The sequence below is a fragment of the Drosophila elegans genome, unplaced genomic scaffold (assembly GCF_018152505.1).
Source record: "Drosophila elegans isolate 14027-0461.03 unplaced genomic scaffold, ASM1815250v1 contig_520, whole genome shotgun sequence".
Classification (NCBI taxonomy): Eukaryota; Metazoa; Arthropoda; class Insecta; order Diptera; family Drosophilidae; genus Drosophila; species Drosophila elegans.
In genome coordinates this window covers 2,854,423-2,877,926 of record NW_024545903.1, presented here as the reverse complement: position 1 = coordinate 2,877,926, position 23,504 = coordinate 2,854,423, and the positions used below count along the sequence as shown (strand labels likewise).

At 43.0% G+C, this 23,504-nt stretch overlaps 2 protein-coding genes across 2 annotated transcripts; one reads left to right on the top strand and one right to left on the bottom strand.

Annotated features, from left to right (window-relative positions):
- Positions 1-1,175: 1,175 nt before the first annotated feature.
- LOC108143630 (neuropeptide CCHamide-2 receptor) lies at positions 1,176-22,767 on the bottom strand. Its single transcript, XM_041709917.1, has 7 exons — positions 22,425-22,767; positions 8,782-9,380; positions 7,229-7,448; positions 6,980-7,146; positions 5,134-5,327; positions 4,879-4,999; positions 1,176-2,634 (listed from the first exon to the last, which is right to left on the bottom strand). The coding sequence occupies exons 2-7, from the start codon at positions 9,075-9,077 to the stop codon at positions 2,235-2,237; spliced, it is 1,398 nt and encodes a 465-aa protein (XP_041565851.1). The 5' UTR covers positions 9,078-9,380; positions 22,425-22,767; the 3' UTR covers positions 1,176-2,234.
- LOC108143634 lies at positions 12,716-14,807 on the top strand. Its single transcript, XM_017268148.2, has one exon. The coding sequence runs from the start codon at positions 12,827-12,829 to the stop codon at positions 14,777-14,779; it is 1,953 nt and encodes a 650-aa protein (XP_017123637.2). The 5' UTR covers positions 12,716-12,826; the 3' UTR covers positions 14,780-14,807.
- Positions 22,768-23,504: the final 737 nt, after the last annotated feature.

The following is a 23,504-nucleotide window of genomic DNA, read 5'->3' as shown; positions in this document are numbered from 1 at the left end:
AATTATCTCTCGGCCCAGTTTCAGTTGTGATTTAGAGGGGGCGATAGGTCGATCGGCTGCCAGGGTCGCGGATGGACAGGCTCCCTTGCTCCCCCCAAAGTTTGGAACTTTTCGAGTCCCCCGTTTATTGGATGCCAATAACTATGGGCTCGACATTGTCCGGGGAATACTCTGCTTGTGGGGGAAGGGGGGGTGCAATCGGGATGCCCTCAGATAATACATGCCGTGTTTGGCCAATTTACATACACCAACTCCGGTGGTGTGTGGCCTGTGCCTGTGACCTCCTGATTGGCATACCATAATGAAATTTTGTGTGTGTGTTGGGGGCCAGATTGTATTTATTGTCCTTTCTGGTCTCGTCCCGTCGATTTCCTTTGTCTAAATAAGCAAATTGCTTTCGTCGTGTGAAAGTGTGAGTGTGATGGGCCGGCTGCAGTTGTAGTTGTTCGAGTGGCCCAAACTTCAAAGCAATTTTGCGATTTCCACACGATAAGGTTGGTTGCCCCACCAATGTTCCCAAATAAATTGAAGTAACGATATAAGTTAAGGCTGTTATCCGGTTTTCAGGGGCGTTGTGGGCGCATACATTTTCACAAATTGGATCTATCAAACAGGCACCCGTTTTCATATTGCAAGAATTTTGCAATTTTCGCCAAGCTCAAAATGCAAACTATTTTGCTTGATTTAAACCTTTTTTTAAAGGGTATATTCATACAAAATCGATGGGTTTTATATTTACATATAAAGAGAAAATACTGTGCTTGTGATTAAAACTTGTACTTGTTTGCCTTAAACTGTAGCCTTGAGAAAATAAGAACGAAAACACTTGAACACTGGTATACTACAACAAACTACTTTAATTTTACCAAAATGTATCTCTTCAATTTATTTGTTTTAACTTATTTTATTTTTGTTTAATATCTTATTGATGGGAAGCCCAACACAACAGACAATAAAAATAACTTCAAGTACTGATGGCAACTGAATTTCAACTCATTTTCATTGCCCCTGTTGCAAACAGATAAATAAAAGGAACAACATTTTTCCGCAAACAAAGGATTCTTTTTTAACTGCGCCAACGACAACAACGAATTTGTCCCATTTGAATGGCACATGTCGATTTGGGTATTTTAATAGATAATCCTATTTTACATAAAATTTCGATTTATTTACGTTTTGGGTTTCAATTTACAATTTAAATAGCAAATAGTAGCACAATATTAAAGCGCACCTATCCGTCGGCCATGATTTATGTATTTCACTTGGATTGAGGGCTTCTTATTCATTCATCGGTATTAGGAAATCGTCATCAAATGGTTTAGTAACGTATACGTTCACTTTCGTAACGATTTATGAGGCTGAAATTATTTAACACAAGAAAACACTTATTCTTAAAACATATCCAAGTCAATCATAGATCAAACAAACCAAAAGAGTGTATGTACAAACTTATACCTGCATCATCATTTCAAATCTGAAATTTCACAGCAGTCGACACAACACTTATGCTTTTAACATTTATGGAATTCATTTATTTACAGTAATTGTATGCTAAATCTTATAAGCCTATTGATATATGCAACTTCCATAATCTATAATTAAGCTGGGACTGTGTTTCCATTTTGGTTTTCAGAGTCTTTAATACTATTTTATTGCACTGGGGCAGGTAATTACGAGTTACATTTAATGTGCTTAGTGACTTACTTAATTAACACAAAACATATGTACGACTAAGGTATTGGCACACACAATATAATAACATTGCATAAAATGTGTATTAATAGGTAAAACTTTGTTTGTAACATATATGTATATACAATGGCATTGAGTTCCATAAACTGCTAGTGGTGCCTAAATCGAACATCCCTTCCTGTCAGGAACAATATGGTATGTATCTAAAATTAAAGCATATGTACATTTACGCCGAGGTAACGCGCACATAAAATCGGGTCAACCTATTGTCCTCGGCATCGTTGCGATTACAAATTAGTCCAGTTTCTCGCCAATAAACCAATTACCTGGCAAATGCCAAATGGGACAGGGGAAAAGTACCAAGTGCCGAGTGTCGAGTGTAGAGATTCGAGTGCTTAGTGCATGATGCAAGGTGGTGCGGGTGGTGCTAGCACAAAGTGAGATCACGGGCCAATTGTGCCCGCTCAGAGCTGCTCGTCGGCCTGCAAGGATACGGACACCACCACCTCCTCCTCGGCCAGCAGCTCCACGATAAGCGTGCCTCACCTCTTCTCGCCCCCGGCCGGGCCACGTCCGCCGGAACCAGGTGCGCAGGATGCCCCGCCCGTCGCAGCACCATGCCCATTGCCATGCTGCAGCGCCATCGAGTCCTGCCGATGGAAACTGCCCACACGACCACTTCCAAATCCCACGCCCCCGCCGTGATTGCTGCTGTTCCGGTGCAGGGAGGCCCGCAGCTGGCCAGCAGCTGCTCCGCCTACGTAGGTGGAGCGACGCATCGACATCACGCTGGTATTGTCCATCATCCCCGTGGCCGTGGAGTGCTGCCGCAGGTGCGGCTGCCGCTTCACGCAGATGCAGCACAGGTAGCGGTTGAAGTGCTGCCGGAACACCCCGGACACGCAATAGAGGGCCACTGGATTCACGCACGAGTTGAGGAAGCTGCAAATTGAAAACGCACGGCCCAGTTAGTGCCAATCAATGATGCGCAATTCGGCTGTTATTGGTTACTAAATGTATTCACAACAGCTGTCTAACACTCTTTTGATATATTTATTAATTAATCTTAATTAGAAATTGGATGTTTAAGGCCTAGGGTATATTTTAAATATTGTGTTCTATTACTGTATCTCATGATAAACTAAAAATAGATTTTAAACTTGGAAAGCAAATGTAATTTTTAGTGAAAACGCACTTCTACCCATAACACAATAAAACTAGGTTTTAAGCTAACAAACATTTTTTCAGTTAATTACCTACTCCTACTACATATGATAGGCTAAAAGTTAGCTATTAACTGGCAGTTAAAAAACTTACTTCTAACAAGTCTAAAATTTATAACTAGAATGCAAAATAAAAGATATATTACTACTATACAATACTATTCTAATAAATAAAATGCACTCATAGCCCGCACTCATTCAGTTAATAAACACAAAAATATTTTTATACCCTTGCAGAGGGTATTATAATTTCAGTCAGAAGTTTGCAACGCAGTGAAGGAGACATCTCCGACCCTATAAAGTATATATATTCTTGATCAGCATCACTAGGCGAGTCGATCTAGCCATGTCCGTCTGTCCGTCTGTCCGTCTGTCCGTCCGTTTATATGCAAACTAGTCTCTCAGTTTTAAAGCTATCTGCATGAAACTTTCCCAAAAGTTGTCTTTCTATTGCAGGTAGTATATAAGTCGGAACGAGCCGGATCGGACGACTATAGCATATAGCTCCCATAGGAACAATCGGAAAAATAAATGAAAAAATATTATAACTTTGCTGTTTTTTAATTTTTTGTTTAGTTCTTCGACATTTAGTAATGGTTAAATATTTCCGATTTACGGTTTAAATTTCATCAAAATCGGACGACTATAGCATATAGCTCCCATAGGAACAATCGGAAAAATAAATGAAAAAAATTATAACTTTGCTGTTTTTTAATTTTTTGTTTAGTTCTTCGACATTTAGTAATGGTTACATATTTCCGATTTACGGTTTAAATTTCATCAAAGTCGGACGACTATATCATATAGCTCCCATAGGAACAATCGGAAAAATAAATGAAAAAAAATTATAACTTTTCTGTTTTTTAATTTTTTGTTTAGTTCTTCGACATATAGCAATGGTTAAATATTTCAGAATTATGGTTTAAATTTTATCAAAATCGGACGTCTATATCATATAGCTCCCTTAGAAATAATAAAAATATATAAAATAACTATCAAATAATTGGGCTGCAAATCATCATAGCTTCAATGTTTTTAAACATATACGAAAGTAAATCATAATTTTAATGTTTTCAAAAATGTTTAATTCTTGCAATAGCTGCAAGGGTATATGAACTTCGGCTTGCCGAAGTTTGCTTTCTTTCTTGTTTACTATCATGTTAAAAATGGTGTTATTATTATTATCCCTTTTTAGCTCTTATAAGAAGTATTGTTAATGTACTTAACAATGTATTTGGTAGTATTAACAAGGTATTTGGTAATATCAAATGGCCATCAAAACTTCCGAATTTCATTGACCCTCTCCGCTTGACTATAAAGTGGTAATACCATTCCTCAGATGACTGTTCTATTTTGTGCCCCTATATTGGCTCTTATTTCCACCCACTTGGGCAGAATGCAAATTGCTTTTAGTACAAAGTTCCGTCGCTCTTCAGCGAACACAGCCACCGAATTGCTGACACATTATTTTCCCAGTTTTACCGCGCTAAGTGACGCCCAAATTGGTTCCCAGTGGAGCCGTGGGGTGGGGATGTCAACAGAAATAAATGTACTGCCAGACGACGTGGTGGAAGAGGGGGGGGGAAGGGTGGGGAAAGGGGGTGTGTGCTTGCATAATCTGTTTCAATTAAAAATTATGCCAAAAGCCGATGCCAAGGGCAATGCAGCGAAAATGAGTGTGGTTTAACTTTAGGGAAACTAACGGCCAAGAACAACCATATGCATTCGCTCCAGAATAGCAACGCTCTTTTTCGCTCCACGGGCGTGACTGAGTGTCGTGCTGGCCATAAATTCTGAAACCCTCAAGGAATGCTCTCGGATGGCGACTGCAACTGCTGGCGTTCAAGAAAAATGTCCCTCTGAAGAGGGTAACTGGTGATGAAGAGCCACCGAAAACTGCTGAAACTGCTGCTGCGACTAAACTTCGACCTGCTCATCCCCATATCACCACATCACCACTCACCTTGTGCAGAATCCCACGATGCGGAGCACGTTCCAGAAGTCATCGAAATCCTCTTCCGCCGTGGGATAGAAGTGGTACCACAGCTCGAACACGTGGTACGGGAAAAAGCAGATGAAGAACACTGCAAGGATAGTCGTCAGCCAATTAGTTTGTCCATTGGTGCTCTAGGATTAGGAATTCCCGCTGCGGGATGCAGGAATACCGCATCCAGGAATGCAGAGTACGGAATGCGGAATGCGAGATGCAATGACTTACCCACCACAAAGGCCACCACCATGCGGGCCACATGACGACGAGCTCTGGCCTGGGTGCGACTCTGCATGCTCTGCTGCTCGCCGGGCATGTTGCGGGCACTCATGTGGAGCCGCTTGGCCATCATGATGTACAGGGCGCCGATAATGGACAGCGGGAGCAGGTAGTAGATGAACGCCTTGGCCGCCACCATGCACCTGGAGAAGAGATCCAAAAGAGGATTGCCATTAAGCCATTGAATGCCATAAACTAAATTCGTCATGGCCATAAAGCTAGCCAAAATCCAACTAAAGTAAGCATTTTCCATTTTCCATTCTCCATTCTCCATTCTCCATTTTAAGCAGAATTTACATGGGTGACTATAAAACTGGCCGACTGTACGAACGACATTAAATTGTGCCTACGCACGAGAGGATGACCATAAAAGCTGAAGAGGCAGGACTCTCGACCTACCAACTCTCTATTCTGCAGCTCTTAATGTGACCGAAACACATGCCACCAAGTGGCATAAAAATAAAGCATGTCGGCATGCCTTAAATGAAAAATTAGCGACCAGTTGAAGGGCGACCACGGCTGTTACTGTGGCTGTGGATCTCCTCCCTTCCGGCTTCCGGATCTGTGTGAATTACATCACAGCCAGATTATGTGGCAGCAGCTGACGCCAGCCGCACGAAAGGATTTCCAACTTGCGCAACAGCAGCTACATTGATGGGAAAAGGAATTAAGTTCAACTTGCCGTTGGCTTGCCAAGCTTAAGCACGTCAATGAGGAGTCGGAGTCGGAGGTGGAGGTAGAGGTGGCGGCAGGCAGGACAACAGGTGAAAGCTGTGAAAGCAGCTGCATCAGATGGCGGGAAAAACAGTACGTGGATGTGGGTGCATTAATGATTAATACCATTTAAGGGGAAATGAGCACCGCTTGAAGAGTCTGTGGCTTTTACCAGCAGCGATATAAGGGGCACAACTTGGCAGTTGTCGCAAATTCAGAGTTCCGTTTGCCTCGATTCAACCTCATTGATCGCCATGGACTCACAACCTTATAAACAGGAAACCAGGGACCTTTAATAAGAGTTAAGGCTAAGGATAGTATATATTTTTAAACTTAAAAAATCAGTTTCAGTGTTGCTTTTGTCGAAAGTATATATTAAAATCAGTGAAATTGGAAAAAACAAATAAAGATTGCCTATAAAATGAATTAAAATCAGTTAAATTGGTATTCAAAATAAACTAATATCCTAGTAGCCCTTTTAAAAGTCGAAATATCAAAAAAAGCTTAATTACAGTCTCTGCAGGAAACAATGCCTAAGGATATTATATTTTAAAACTTCAAAAATAACAAATAGTGCTGCTTTTGTCTAAAAAGTATATAAAAATCAGTGAAATTGGAAAACAAATCTTAGCCTTGCCTACAAAATTCATGAAAATCATACAAATTGCTAAGCAATATTAACAACTTTTATTTACGGATATCCAGAAAACAATACTCTGACAAAATTTCTAAAATATATTTAAATATCTGAAATACTCAATTGAAATTTAAACCATATTTAACCAAAAATTAAAAAATAACATCATGAAATATACAATTTTAAATTCAATAGCCAGATATTAATTTCAACTGCTCTATTTGATTAATTTAAATGAAAGCCATATTTAACTCAAATAAAAAGCATATAACACAAATAGGTCGTTTTTTAAACACAAATATGCCACATGATATTTAGTATACATTGATATTATGAATTCATGATTATTTTAAAATGATTTCAATAGCCAGATATTAATATTAACTGTACCATTTTTTGTATGACCTTACTTAGATCCCTTATATCCCAGTGGAAAAAACTTACTTCGCATACTCCGGGTCGCGGAATGGGGAGCACACCTCGATGGTCATGTTGCCATTGGCCGTGTACACGGGATAGGACTTGATGTCGGAGACCAGGAACGATGGCATGCCCAGCAAGATGGCCAATATCCAGATAATCACCGCCGTGAAGACGGTGAGGGGCTTGGTCTGAGCGGCAAGGGTGTATTGATAGTTAGTGTTATCCCATTGGTCGTCATCGTCATCGCCATTGTCATTGTCATCCACTCACCTGAAGCTTGCGTAGGGGATTCACAATGGCGCAGTATCGCTCGCCGGACAAAGCGGTCAGTGTGAAGACGGACACCCCGATGGAGATGTCCTTGAAGAACTCACTGATGCGGCACATGTTCCGCTCGAAGGGCCAGCTCTCCTGCGTGTAGACAATCGTGGCCACGGGCACGCACACCAGAATCACCAGCAGATCGGCCAAAGCCAGCGACAGAATATAGCTGAAAGTATGTATGTATGAGGAATCGGGAACGGGGTCACTTTACCCTTCTGCTTTGATGTCCGCTCACTCGGAACGAGATCTTTGGCTGGTTTGCCCTGGAATGCCTTTGTTAGTGTCAATGGCAAGTTGAGAACCCTTCGAGCAGCTCCTGATGCCCAAGTTTTCAACCCATTTCTGACTACAAGTTAGGGGAGCGACTGAGACTGAGAGCAAATCGGCTTGGCATTGACACTAACGACCGCCCGTGAACCAGCCATGGAGCCATAGAGCTTCGCTTTCTGGATGGGGGAATCATTAGAGCTGCTGGATTTGGCTGATTGCATGTGACATGAATTCCAACCTTTTACCTTCCCAGCCAACGTGTCTAGACAAACGGTCGCGACTTAGTCGGCCACCAAGCTGCCATTTTTGCCTTCAATGGCAGGACGATTACTTTACAACTACTGACCTACTACTGACCCACTGCAATCAGCCAGTTCAATTGAAAGTGACAATTTGCGGACAATCAGTGCCAAATTATGACCACCTGCGGCTGCTAGTTTTAGCCAAAAGCGGTGAGGTCTAGCTTTAATAGCAACCGAATGATATGTCCTTAATTCCTGCCGTCATGCCAGCATCTTGGCCCAAAAACTTTTGATTGAATCAACATTTGAGCACATACATTTGAAATTCGCCAGCTAGAGGACTGCAAAACTTGGAAAAGTTAATAAACATTTGCATAGCAGACGTCCTGCCTCCAGAGTTTTGCCGCCAGCTGTTGGTTTGACTTTGCCTCGTAGTTTGCTAGCCAAAAAACAACATGGGATTCTCTAAGTTGGATGTGAAGTGGGATTTGTGGGACACACATTGCGTATACGGCGGCATACTTTTAGGGTGTTTAAATGTAAAAGGAATAAATAATGAAAACTTGCTAGTCGAGATGAAGGAGCATTAATTCAAATTTGAAGAACTATGTTCGCAGGCGTTGCTAATCTAAATTCGGGAATGGCAGACAGCAGATGGTTTGACACTATGTTTGTTGTCCGCTTTTGAAAAGTTAAGAAGCCTTTTTTTAAATTTACTTATCGGTCTAGGGAAGGATGTCATTTGTGGCGAAGCAATAAAATCAAATGCAGCTCATAAGACAGCCCATGAATGTCAAGTAGCAATTGAAACCATTTTTTCGCGGAGTGACGAGCTCATTTCGCCTTCAAATGTGCGGCCATATAAAGGCATTATTATTTATGGGCCCCGGGGAAGAAGGCCTTATCAAAGCGGAAGCCCGTCAATAAATATTATTCCCCGGCCCGCCCTCTGGGGAGCTCGACGGGGAGCCCCCGATATCCACTTACGTGTTGGGTATGTTGCGCATGGAGCGATGGCGAAAGAAGATTATGACAAGCGTGCCGTTGCCCAGCACTCCCACGATGAAGATGAGCGTGTACAGCACGGTGACAATGTACGTCTCCGGGCGGTCCAGCACGGGCACATACGGCACCATGCCGCCGTCGGCACTGGAGTTGTGCTGTCCCATGCCCACTTCGACTCCACCCTCATACTGTCCCGTTGCCAGGAGTCCGCTGTCGTTGCCCTCCGTCGCCAGGCTGCCCGCCAAAGTCTGGCCCACGTCCATCAGGGCGGCGAACATGTTTTTCGGGGGAGCGGGATGCTGATGTCTCACTGCTGTCGCTATGCGAGGCGTGGCGTTTTATGGCCTCGCTTTTGGCCACTTCCGTTTCCGTGGGTCAGTGGGTCCGTGCCTCAGTGCCTCCGTCCACCAAATGCCAAACGCCAAACGCCAAATACCAAACGCCGAAAGCCAAAAGCCAGCGCTTCTCTGTGCTTATGTTGAGGGTGTGGCCACAGGTCCGTGTTTTATTTTGCACATTGTGTTTGGTCGTGACCGCTGCCTGTCTGCTTTTGCAGCATGATTTTCGACGGAAGCTGTTCGCTGGGGGAAAAGAAAGCGGAGAAAGTCAGTTTTGACTAATTTGAACAATGTTAAGCGGTGTGCATTTGCCTGAACATAAAGTAATGGCTGCGGCTTATCCAGACAGGCGTGTGCATTACCTACGAGGCGCATAAATATCACGCATACGCAACGTGTGCAACGGAGTGCGCAGTTAGGATTTATGAGCCAGCAGCAGCGTGTGTGTGTGCGTGCGTAACTGTATCTCTGCATAATAAAGAATCTCCTTAACATGCAATCGCTGACCATGTTTGCATTTAACACGACTTTACAGCGCCCATAATCATAAATTTCGAAATACATAGTACTTCCCCTAAGCGGCTAACAGGGTTTTTGTTCCGTGGCAATCGCAGTCTTTCGAACATCCAATTATTTCTGGCCTTCCTTCGTAGACACCCACCCACCCAACCGTGATTATCTCTCACGCTCAGTTGTTCTTTCCGGACCCGCAATTTCGCCAACCCACGCCAAACTAATACAAAATCATTCGTGTAGAAGCAAATACTTTCAAGTCGCAATCAAATGCGTTTATCCCACAATAAGAAAGCGAGACGAGGCTGATGATGATGATGCTGATTCTGATGCCCGACTTAGACTTTCACTGAGTCTGACTCCAAGGAGGCGACAGAGCCGGGTTTATCCTGGCTCCTGTCAGCTTGCGAGGGACTCTGCTCCACTCGCTGTTGTTTCAATTTCAATTTGATACTAGATTGCCCCAGCTATCGGTGCCATTTGGCTGCCTGCTATTGATTCCGTTTCCGTTTTCGTTTTCGTTATTTATTTATTTTGATTGTGGCCTACGAGTGCGTGTCTCCCCATTTGTTAAATGAAATTCCCTCAAGTTCCAGATCGTGAGACTATTTACTGAAAAATCTAATCAAGCGGACAGTATGAAAGTGCACTACCAGGATAAGTAATAAATAGTTTTCAAGGAAAAGTACTTGCAAATACTTGAGAAAATTTAATTAAAGGAGAGGCCTAGTCGTTCCATCCAGAGCTAAAATATTGCAACCATTTTGTAACCCGCTAAGAGCAATGTATAAGATGGCATGTTTGGCCCGATAAGCGGGTTTGACCCCGACCTCTCATTAAGCACAACACTCGTTGACCCCAAGCCAAAATGGCCAAGTGTCGGCAAATGGAACTCTCGGCCAGGCTTAATAGTCTTCACAAATGTGTTGATGAAAGGCATGGAAATAAATAAAATTTCACACACAGTCAAGCACATGTAATCGTTTGGGGTCTTGACTTTTTATGATTTTATCCTTCCTCTGTTGATGAGTTTAACTTGAACAACGGCCTGTAAACGAAAGGGATTGTTATACATTTATAGGAGAAAATGCTTTTTGGGTTTACGTTTAAGATTCCTCCCCTTTTGCCGTACTTAATCATCTTATCCCATATAAATTCACTCCGCCAGTCAATTATTTATGCCACTAAAAAAAACGTCCAGCAAAAAATCAAATAGCTGCTGGCAACGACAAAGAACACATCAGTCTTGTTTCCCAAAAAATAAGGAAACTTTTTTTGGCTGAGCGAAACTTTTGAATAAGTTTTTTTCTAAGCGAGAGTGGAAAAGTTAAAGTTTCCGCTTGGTCCGAGCCCGTGGACATGCCTGTTCAATTTACTTTAAGAGTCTGTCCCAGGGGATTGTTGGCAGGCAATAGTCATCATCTTCACAGCCATCAACAAGAGAAATGATTAAACTTTTGACTGACCAGACACGCCCCGAAGTCACGACGACCGAATGTCATCGATTGACCTCAATCATTTAAATTGAATTTATTTATATGCTTTTCCTTTATTAAATTCAGCTCTTTAAGAGTGTAACAATTTGGTGGTGAGACTGTAAATCGCATCTGCGGCAGCCATTAGAAAATGTTTTGGGCGGCTTTCTAGGTAAAAACATTTATTTATGATTAAGGATTGTTGTTCGAGCCGCATTCGGTGTGCGGCAGATAAAAGCCGGCAGTCAGGCAATTTCAAATGTCGGAAGACGAGCGGAGGTGGCGTTTGCCACCCGCTGACATTGTCTAACAGAGGATATCTCGGGCATCCCGCTGTGAGCCACCGCATAGTTGAGGACGAAGGCAGATATTACATTGCATAGCCTGGGATGTATTACTTTCTCCGCAGCACAGTGGCTCCTTGCCAAAAAAAAATGTCCCAACAATCCCATTTTACATTGAAAAAGTTTTATTTTCGATAAGCTTTATCATTCGCAGCTCTATAAGGAGTTTTCAACTCTAATTTGGAATTTTATAAGCATTTTTTTTAAAGAACAGAGGACTTTAGATTCTTTAGATTTCACTGACTTAGACAATTATTTAAATATAGTTTAAAATAGTCAGCCAGGTATTAAAAAAGCTTTGGAACTAAGGTGTTCCTATGCACCTTTTATTTGTCTCTCTTTCTTTGGGGTTAATTTTTCCGGAAGTATTGAAGTTGAATATGTTTATCTTCAAACCTAGTTGAAAACCGATTTTTGTTCTCCCAAGATTCTGATTCGTGTTAGATGTTACCCGAATCAAGAAGCAAATATAATTTAGTACACTTGCGTGCTGCTATTGAAGGAACTTGGCGTATTTTGTTCGAGAGAAAGATGTCGGTTAATCATTCGCCCTGTTGGCTGAGTAGCCAAAAACATATATTATTCATTCCAAACCTCGTTGAAAATAACCGAATTTTGCCCCCGAAATTCAGACAAACAAGACACTGTGCATCGTTTCGCTATAATACGTGTTAGATAAATCATATAGCAAAAATAATTTAATACACTTGCGTGCTCCGGTTGTAGCTGTGGCAACCCGGCGTATGTGCAATGTGGCATGTCGTATTTTGTGAGCAGCCATGCCGAATAATAAGCCTAGCAGGCGGAGGTTGACTTAAAGCCGTACTTGGCACTCTTTAAGGTGGAAATCAGCATCAGAATCAGAGTTCATCACTGCAGAGCCCCGTCGCCCGGCGGCAACTCATTATGGACCCTGCTGCTCTAATTGGAGTCAAAAAATTTGGGTATGCCCTGAGCTTGCCTTGGTCATACTTAATGTGAGTTGAAAGGTCCGCGAGACTTATGCAAATTTACCACCCTTCCCATTCAAGGCGACAAACATTGACTAAATTATGCGCCATCGCCGCTCTTGGACGGTAATTCACGGCGACAGAGGCAAGTCATGGATGGATATCCCTGCCTTGCCCCGAAGGTCCAGCCATTAGTCGTCATCGGAGATGATTGAGTACACAGGGCAGGTCGTGCTCCTGCACTTCCGGCAGCAGAATGCCAGCTGGGACTGAAAAGTTGCCCCTGAGTTAGATGACAATCTGGGATTCGCCTACACACACACACACACACACACACTTAATGTTCCGATTGATAAACTTTGTCAACAATCCCGGCAGATTTCATAAATCGCACTTAAATTATCAGTATGTCCAAGAGGGTGAGTATAGTGTTGCCGGAGGAGATGCCTTCGGCTCCGTTGGGAAAAAAGAAGCCGCCAAAGCAGAGCCCAACCATGAAGAGTGCCATCAAGAGCAGTTCCAGCGTTCGAACGGACATTGTGCCGCCGGTGTTTGTGGTCGTTAGTCCGCAGACTAGTCAAAGCTCGATGAGCACAGGTCAGCAGATAAGCATCAGCTCGCTAACAAATCCGGTTAAGGATGTATCCGGATCCGGGGAAGGCTCATCCAGCATTGAAGCTGCTCCAACTCCGGAATCCAGCGCCTTGGTCAAAACTGGCTCTACGACGAACTCCCAGGAAACGGCTAACTACGAATCGGCCAGCACCTCGATAAGGCAGTTCCTCCGCAGCACAGTTGCTCTCGTTCGGGCAGGTGAATCCTTCACATCGGTTAAGCGTCTTTTCCACAAGTTTATCAAGAACAGCAGTGGCTCGATTTCCAATCTTTCGACCTCTCACGACTCCTCAAACTCCTTGCAAGGCATTAAGAAGGAGAATCCCTATCTTAGCAGGTCCAACGACACGCTCCTGTCCGATTTACCGCCCCAGCTCACAATCCCCAGCACTTCGCAGATGACCACGAGCATTCGGCACTCGAACTACTCCTTCAATAACGCCATTTACGACCGCACAAGCCTTCTCACTGACTCCGTCACTCCGCTGACGGGCTATACGGCCAAATCTGAGGAGGCTGGCTACCGAACCGATGCCTCCATACAGACCGCCTCCAAAAGTCTGGGGCAAGAGCTACCGTCGGGAAGTGGACAGGCCGGAAGTAGGTCACCTGATCAGGTCCGCTCCAGGTCAAGCAGTCGATCGATCCGCAAGAAACGGCGGACATCCGTTCCTAGTTCCTCCAGAAAGTCGCCCAGGATGTCACCCCGCAGAGACCATGTTTTGCCCGCTGTGGAGCCCGTGTTTGCCTTGGTCAGTTCCTCTGCACCCAACTCTGAGCAGGAACGTTCGAGCAGGTCCCAACGGAGGAGCAGCCAAGACTCAGGCAGAGCATCATCCAAAGTTACGGCCAGAGTATCGGTCAGTTCCGTCTCAAAACCGGGACTAGACAAGTCTGGTGGTGGCCAGTCACCCAGATCTGTTAAGTCAAAGACCAGCTCTCGTCAAAGTTCCCGCTCTGGATCCCGAGCCAGTGCCTCAAAGATCCCGGAGCAAACCGAGCAGAAGAGCGAGGTGGACCATGCCTTTGCCCTGGTCAGCACCCAGGCGGAGGAGGAGGGTGGCGAACAGCCCGGAGAGAGCAGTGCCGGGGGGATCGAGGATGGCTCCACCAGCTGCCGGACGTACCAGGAGCATTGCAAGTGCCACCACTGCCAGGACATGCGGCGGGCGGTGAAGAGGGCCGACTTCTTCCAGTCGCCGGAGGGTCAGAAGCGGCTGGAGACCAAACTGCTGGCCAAGAACTTCTTCATGGATCTGTGTGCCCTCGCCGAGGTGCGCAGCCAGGTGCGGGCCAACCTGCTGGGCATTCGGCGGCATCCTTCGTCGCGACTCAGTTACCCGGTGAGCATCTGTGGAGCCAGCCGCCTGGATGGCGGTGCGCTCTCGCTGAAATGGTTCACCCACGACCTAGACCAAGTGGACCACTTTGACTTCTTCGTGGACAACAAGCTGAACCGGAGTATCTACAACCTGAAGGCCAACGGCACCGTGCTCCTCGACGTGAACGCCGCCGAGACGCACACCCTGCGCATGCGGGCAGTGCCGCGGCGGGGCAGCAGTGGCCAGGATGCCCTGGTGGAGCAGTTCATGGCCGAGGTGGCTGCCGGGCACATGCGGCATGTGCGGCAGGGCCAGCTGTTCGCCAGGTGCCTCAAGCACTTGGACGCCCAGCCGCAGCAGCGTACGCTGGTGGACTTCTGGACGGACAGCGAGTTCCTCTACCTGCCCACGCCATCCCGCTGACTGGCCAAAATAAACTGATTTATGGGCAGTAGTCTGAATCACGGTGTGTCTGGGGGGCGGGAGCAGCTGCGTGGGCAGTAATTGATTACGTTAATTTCACCATGGTGCTGACTAATCGGTGGACATGGCTGTACCCAGTGCTGGACACCTCCATTTTAAGGTGAGGACATGGTGGCCATCAGTCAACGAGGGGTGTGTAGACAACTTCAGCTGTCGCCTTTATTTTAAAAATTCATCGTAATCTGGGCAGTCGAGCAGCCTGCGATGATGAAGTTGTGTGTCCTTATCAGTGGCCCGCAGGCGAATCGGTGGCCTGGAATCGGAAGCGGAAGCGGAATCGGAATCAGTATCCACTGGGAGCTGGAAGCTGGAAGCTGCGAGTGTAGGTGTAGTCACTCCGGCAGACGTAGGCATTCCGCGCCGATCTGTCAGCGATTTTGGGCCGCAAAGTGGCATGATTAATTATTTGGCAAATATTTGAAATGCCGTGCTTGCTGGCGCTGCCATGGAAATTAGTGAAAATCATAAAAAAAAATAGGAGAGGAAGCATACTTTAGCAAGACGAAGTTTATATACCCTTGCAGCTTTTACTTTTCGATTTTTTTGCGTATACATATGTTTAAAAACATTGAAGCTATACCGATGATCAATATCTCACTATTGAATTTAAAATAGTGTATTAAATATTTAAATAAAATATGAAAACATCATATTAAATACAATGCATAATATATTATTTTTTATTTTAATTAAATAGGGTTTTTAATTCAAAGAAAATTGTTCATGTATAATATTTCAATCCAATCCGCAAATAGACAAACTAAAAAATAAACAATTTTTGTATATTTTCCAATTAAAAATAACTAAAAATCGCAATGGATGAAATTCAATGGGAAATATTTTAATTGAATGCAAAATATTTGGATTTACTACGATTTTAATAATAGTTTTATTAATAAAACATTACTACATTTAATAACAACAAAGTTATAATTTCTTAAAATATATTTTTTGCGATTGTTAGTATGAGAGCTAAACAGTCGTAGCTGCAAAAAAAAAAGAAAACTTTTGGAAAAGTTTTAGCCAGATCGTTTTTAAACAGAAGAACGGACGGACATGGCTAGATCTACTCTCCTAGTGATGCTAATCAAGATTATGTATATATACGTATGCCTTGCCAAATGAAATTCTAACACCTTCTGTAAGAGCATAAATATATGCGTACTCGCAGTTTTATGAGTGTCAAGGGGGTGGACGAAGGGAAACCCAAACCGTTGAGTATTTTAATTAATTTTCACTTTCGTTCGACTAGTGGGCATTCCATCGACCATGTGATGGACAGCTGGGCCAAGTGCCTCCGCCTCCTCCGCCTCCTCCGCCGCCTTCTCGACAATCGACAGTCGACAATCGCCTATTCACGACCCACTGGCCCGGTTCTGATTGAGGCTTTTGGTTTTTGGCTTTTTCCTTTTACTTTTGCTTTGTTTTGGTTTTCATTGGCGCGTGATTGCTCTCGAAATAAACAAGAGGCTTTGGTCGAAGTACTTTATTTCCGAATATTTTCATTATTTGGATAATTTTCAATTATCGCCGATATTTCCCGCAGTTTCAGCAGTACATTTATGTTGCCACGCTGATACCACGCGGATACACAATTTTTTACGAGTATAGTCGCATCTCGCGGCGTACTTTCAATTACTTTTTATTATGATGGGCCACGTTTCCCGCTTCCCGTTTCCCCCTCAACGCTGTTTTATGTGCTGCAAGCAGTTGGCCAAATATTTTAATTGATTTCATGTGGCCGACGCCAGCCATTTGGCCAGGACTCTGACCCATCCAAGCATTGTGTTTTGTAAACATTTGCTTTCTCGCCCCGACATTCATGTCCATCCCAATGAGTTGTTTACGATAGACTGTTTATCCAAAATGGATTTGCTTAATGTCAGATCGTCTAATGGTCATGGTGCTGCAGCTGATCATATTTTATATTGTTCATAGTTGCTTTCATCACCCATAAATATTTCTTGGTAGAATTTTAATCACTGTCGATAGCGGTGGTTACCCTTCACCGCTCATAATTTAAATCACCTTTTCGAAGCGTTCGCTCTAGGCTGAAACCGTGCGGTTCAGACACTAACTCGAAAATTCATTACAAATTGTTTAACTATGACAAGTTGCCCCCTTGAGAGCCATGTATCAAAGGATGTTTTGGCACTTGCTGTCGGTCGTTCTTCTGGCTTTCCGCAGCCTGAAAATGCCACACGCAAACATATTTGGTGCGTGGCAATGCCTGAGCCATTGAATTTTCGCGATAAAGTCCTATATAGCAAAACAGGAAAATAAACACAAGAAGGGGGGAAGTCAAAGGGAAAGGTATGACAGGATGGGTTGGGGGTCTTCTAAGAAAATACTGGAGGTGAACGTAAACAAGGGCAGAAGATGTCTGAAAACATTCTAAGACAGCAGCTGAGGAATGAATTTTCTTACATGAGCTGAACTTTGAAGTGTTACAATGTAAATGTTTTATTCAATGGTTATATTTCTGGTTTCCTCTAAACAATTATTTTAAAAATACATTTAAGAATGGGAGTCTTAAAACTTTTTTGGTTAAACAAAACAATTTTAAAAAATTGGACCCAATTCCAAAAAAAAATAATAAAACAAGAGAACTCTTAGGGATATTACCTAAATATACATTTTTTTAAATCTAGCGAAAAAAGGACAAAAGAAAAAAACTGAAAAGTTCTTCCGCGAGTACAAAAAAGTCTTTTTATTTACGATTTCCGGATAAAAATGTTCTGCAGTAACTGAATGAATTGCCTGGCAAAGCATTACATATGGCTATCCCCGCACTTTTCAACAAATTGTTGCTCCACAAGAAGAAAATTCGATTTGGGGCTCAGTCTGTTGTGGTTTGCGACCTAACTGGAGACACTTTTGGCCAGGCCAAAATAAATTAGATCCCAAGAAAACAAGCAGGCGAGTGAGCTTGGGGAAATGAAAACACTTTTCTCAATGTCTAATGGAAAATTAAGTTAGCCCACACAATGGGGAGCCTTGGTCACCTTCCATTGAATTTAAATCGAAATCTTTATGCAAATTAATCATTTGTTCTTTTACTTGATTCATGCTTTTCATTTGCATTCCCCTCTGCAATCGGCCATCGCATTGTTTGCTAGCCAAAGGAAAAGGGGTGGAGTGTGTGGAACACGAAATGGAAAAAAAGATACAAGATACAAACGTCTTTCTTTAACAGCTCCTTGGGATTATTTATGGGCTCCTGTGGTCCGTGTCCAGTCAGCCCCAAGAGATTGCGAGGGGAGTGGGTGTTTTATGATAAACGACTCCGGTTAATCCTCGAATACAAAAGGACAAAAGAGAAGGGTAACTGGCTTCATATTCCAGCTCGAATGGTGAAGCAGAAAAGTGCGGCTTTGATTTCCGACCAAGTTCACCTGAACTGAGCAAATAAAAGATTGGTCGCCCTTTTCTACTTTGATTAATTTGCAACTTGCAGTCAATCAAAAATTCATCATCATCATCGTCATCGTTCTTCAACTAGTTGAGCCCGATGTGACAACATTAGCAGAAACATTCCCTAAGTCCTAAAGTGCCTTCAATAAATCATTTGGCAAACGCCCAGATTCAGTCAAATGTATGGCATTAGCAGTAGACAATTCATTGAATTGACTGCCGACCAGCCAAGCTGTCATTTATCAAGCAGCATAACGCGGTTAAAATCAGGCAAGCGGAGAAATCGGGGGAAATGAGTAATATTCTCTTGCGAAACAGGTGAATCCTGTCGCCGGCACAAAGGACGACTCCTTTCACCTGACAGGCTGAGTTGCCATCTCCGTCGAGCATGTGTTGGGTGTCAGGAATTGACGGCTCGTCAGTTCGAATCGTGCCCATCACTTCCTGGGCTCATCTCCTTCGCTTATTTAATATCCTATTTATGCCATGCGTCGTTCACCATCTGCACGGCTGACTGGAGCGGTAATTGAATTCCATTCAGTGTCGACAGGCTGCAGTAGTATGACATCCGAAGACGGGCTGGCAAAAGTTGCCACAAATCTGCACCAAGGATACCTGCCTAGTGAAAGGAAACCAGGAGTACAATAGTCAGGAATCTAACTAATTAAGAGTCCGATATTCTTGCGTTAAATGAGAATCAAGCTAATGACCGCTTTATGGCATTCATTTATGCAATGGCTGAAGGGCTGTTGCATATTCATCAGTTAATAAACGACTCGCAGCGCCAAGAACTCCACCGTAATTATGCCGGGCGTTCAATCTGATCTTCACCGCAATCCGAGCAGGAGCACGAGCTGGACCCCGAGCCTGCCTTATGGCTATAAATAATCACCACCGACATTAATCAGTTTTATATATCAAATTAATTCCACAGCACTTTGTGCAGCAGAGAAAAAAATATGGGGCCAACGGAAATGGCTTTAAAGTCGTTGGCAAATTATAAGAATAATCTGAAAAACGCAGCTTAAAAGGAAATTTGACCTTATGTTTAAAGAGCTAAAAAAGAAGATGGCAATTTTGTACATTTAAATACCAACGAAATGGAGACATTAAACAACATTTAAGAAAACTTGTCATTTCGTTTTAAGAACCAGAACAAAAACTTAATAAGTCAGCCCGCGTCTGATGTTTTCATCAATAAATTATATTTTTTTAAGTTTATAATTAAAATCTATTTATATAGCAAATTAATTGCTAAAGGTGAGCAAGAAAAATAGGCTTAACGAAAATTACTTTAAAGTCGTTGGCAAATTATAAGAATAATGTATAAAAACGCATCCGGGGAACACCTTTAAAGGAAATTTGACTTTACGTATAAAAAGCAGAATAAGAGGATTGGAATTTTGTACATTTAAATACCAACGAAATGGAGATATTTAACAAAGCATCATTAAATAATAACCAGAACAAAAACTCAATAAGCTGCCAGCGTCTGTTGTACTCATAAATAAATTATTTATTTTTAAGTATATAAATAAAATATATTTATATAGCAAATTGGTAAAGCTGAGCAAGAAATATAGGCTTAACGAATTGACTTTAAAGTCGTTGGCAAATTAGGAGAACAATCTGAAGTGCCCAGTTTGAAAAAAAAAGAAATCCGTGGCAACGGCATAAAGGAAACTTGTAATTTAGTTTTCAGAGCTCTGGTCGGAAACGGAACAGCAGGACAAGAACTCAATAAGAAGATTGGAATGCTGCCAGCGTTTAATGTTCTCATCAATAAATTACGAACGAAATAATAAAGGCAGGGGGACGTAACCTTAAGCCAGCAAGCCAGCCATTTGGATCCCAAATAAAAGCCTATAAATGGCAATGTATACACATAAATTTCAATTTGGTGGGGTCGCATTGACATTCCCGTAAATAATATATAATTTATTATTACTTACTCGACGTGAGATTAAAAACTGTGGAAATCGAAGAAAACAACTGCCAACACCTAAAATAAAGCATTTTACAAATTTATGGCACTGTACATTGAACCTCCACCCACACACAAAATTCCGGCAAATTGTAGGCAATTAAATGGTAAGAAATAAAAAAAGGAAAAGTTCAAAGACAAACTTCCCTTGATAACTGCCAACTGCCGCGGGTGAAAAAGTTTCTATGGAAATTTGTTGCGACATATTGCTGGTGAAAATTCCTGTGCCGACAATTAATGCTGTGGTATGGAAATCAAAGAAACTTTATCCATTACGACGAAAGATTGCACATTTGTGTCATAATAAATCCCTACGTTAATCGTCCATCCAGCTCTGAATGCACTGGATGCACTGGATCCACTTTCCTGAGCATCATGTAATCCATTACCATCAACGTAAACCCACTCAATCATCACGGATATGGAAAAACCATAATGTTTGCTTATGTCATCACAGAGGATGCGTGTGGTGCATTTACATCGAGGTCGTAGTTGGTAGCTGACAACTGCCAGGGCAGCTTTAAAGCCCGAATAATAATCCTCTTTTGCAACAGCATTTTGTCAAATATGAGCAAATATGTCCCACACAGATACTAAACCCGAAAACGTTCCAATCAAATGATAGTCAAGTGCAGGCGGTAAACAAATATGGCCCAAAGGGCACATTACCAACACGCGCTGTGTGCGTCGTGCGCTGTTTCAATTTTATTAACCGCAAAACTTTTCTAGCACCGAAAGGTGAGGTTTTTTGGGGGGGGAGCAATTCGAGATGAAAAGGGTTAGCAAACCATATTTGCGTGGCGACAACCGTGCAATATCATTTTGGGGGATATCAGGCCAGCAAAGTGTGTAATCTTCTGGCCATTTAGAGGATATCAGATGGTCGGGACATAGATGAGTCTATAGCATATGCGAAACTTTTTGCCATTAAATAAAGCGCGATGCTGCAACGCTGCGTATGCGTGATATTTTCGATTGTGGCGCCACCAACGAACAATTACACACACAAAGCACACACAAAGTGTACGCACTAATTACGCAAATTTATGAGTTTAGGGTCTGTTTATCAGGCTGTGCCACTGATTGTACTGCCTAATTACACATTGAAACGTGGAGCACACCTTCACAGCACCTCCAGGTGAGTGACAAATTTGATCTGATCTCTGCTGATGTGGTCTTGTCACGTCCCCATTGCGGATTTGTGTTGACTGATTGACTAACGAGTATGCTAATTTCCCGGTCGGCAGCAGATCGGAGTTCATCCGAAAAACTCATCCAACTGATGTGACACTGACGCAAACGAAGTCGATTCGAAATAGACATTTTCTTGATGTCACAAGGCGGCTTATCCCGGTCGCAATTCCTTTATTCAGCAGCGATATAGTGGCGACTTGGCAAGACTGCCAAGAAACAGCTTGTTTTGCCTTCGGGTGCGGGTCCAAGAACGTCCCAAGTTAATTAGATTTGCGACCCCGCTGGCTTAATAAGCGAAATGGTAGAACACAATGACTAGATGCGAAACTCAATAACTTCCGTTTGTGCCCTGCACTGACCGACTTTGAAACACTGGTCCAAGCAGTGAAGATTTCGGATATTCTAGGCTAAATTATGGAATAATTGGCGGCCAAAATGGGACTCAAATCCGCCGAGGAGGCTCATTAGTGACAAATTGATCAGGGGCCTAATTAAATGTAACAAGTTAAGACTTGATTTGAACAGTTTTTGGGCGCATAGAAAAACAAGACGCAAGTTTTGCAGACTGGAAAGTATCAGGACAAAAAGGCAGACCCAATAATAATGGAATCCTTGCCTTGCCCTCCGAACGAAGACACGTTCTGCTGTACTTTAATTAATTTCGTCAAACTTTCTTTCGCATTCAAACAACGAGTTTTTGTCTTCCCCCAGAAGAAAATAAACAACTTAAAATTTCTTTTGGCCTGACAGCGAAATAACTTTTAACATTCTGTTGGCAGTCACGGAAGTCCCGGGGAAAAGGGGGGAAAAGGGTCGGGAAATGTATCGTCAGGGGAAAGGGTTAATGGAATTTTTATAATGAAAGCAGTGCCCACAATGGCCAATAAAGCACTTATAATAATAGCACATAATTTTCTGGCAGCACTCTAAATTGTTTCTGGCCAAGTGATCTTGTAAAACCTTTTCCAAATATCATACATCCCAAATACTCACCAACAGGGGTGTCAGTCTCTGTTCTACCGTAAATAATGTGAGAACACAAAGCAGCCAACAACGAAGGGAATGCCAGTCAACCACAATTGTTTGGCTATTTTTTAGCACTTGTCTCGATTTTGTTTGTTTTCCAAATCAAACGCAGAGGCAGCTGCTCGGCACTCGATTTCCCAGAAACATTTGGCACTCAAACTATTTGCTTTGGCACACTCGCCACCACCAGAAAAATGGCTTTGAGCGAGTTCGGAATGCGGGTTATTTGGTTCACTCTCGGATTTTGAATTTCCGTTTCGCGACCAGGCGCGATTGGATTAGCGGGCCAGCGACCTCGACCGTTTCAGTCGAATCCGTGAACAGGACTAACCTGGGCAAGTCGTCGGAACCGGCGCCAAAGTCGACGATTTCGATGCTCGATGGGATCCACACGAGCCCACGACCTCTGAAAAGTGCGCCAAATTACAATCTGCAATGAATTTCGAACGCCATCCACCATGTGCTCGTATGTGCGCATGTGCTGCTCCCGAAAAAACACAAGTGCTGTGTGAATTCCATTTGCAAGTGCCCCCGATGCCTTCCTTTCATCGGAATGAGTTTACTTTTGGCAGCCATCTGTTGCTGATGCTCCTCGGCCGATTTCATTCATGAGGTCGATTATATTCGCGCTCTCAATGGAAATTCTTTTTCCACAAATATTTTGCCAGCACACGCGTCGCTTTTGTTTATGTTTAATGATTTGATTGTATTTATAGCCGCTATTGTGGCCTTTCCATTGGATAACCGGTGCGTGGGAAGACTTCCCTTGGTTGACTGACTCCTTTCACAGTAATTAAACCATTTTTCAAGCCTTAACCAAGTGGATTTTCAAGAAATGTCGCGGCAAACCACTTCTTATTTTGTCTAGGTATCCAAATTCCCCTCAAATTCTTATTTAATTTATATTGAAAAAAACCATATCCAAATTAGATACTCTTTAAAGTAATTTTGTGGCATTCTTAATTCCGCTGGTTATTGGAAGAAGTAAATAAATGAAGACAGCCCTCTAAGCAAATTCAGCTTCAACCACGTAACGAGTGTTACTAA

Coding starts and splice junctions, on each gene's coding strand:
- LOC108143630 (XM_041709917.1), bottom strand. CDS start 9,077: ATGTTCGCCGCCCTGATGGACGTGGGCCAGACTTTGGCGGGCAGCCTG. Junction 7,147..7,228: donor ATCCCCTACGCAAGCTTCAG/GTGAGTGGATGA, acceptor CTTGCCGCTCAG/ACCAAGCCCCTCACCGTCTT. Junction 2,635..4,878: donor ATCGTGGGATTCTGCACAAG/GTGAGTGGTGAT, acceptor TTCAATTTGCAG/CTTCCTCAACTCGTGCGTGA.
- LOC108143634 (XM_017268148.2), top strand. CDS start 12,827: ATGTCCAAGAGGGTGAGTATAGTGTTGCCGGAGGAGATGCCTTCGGCT.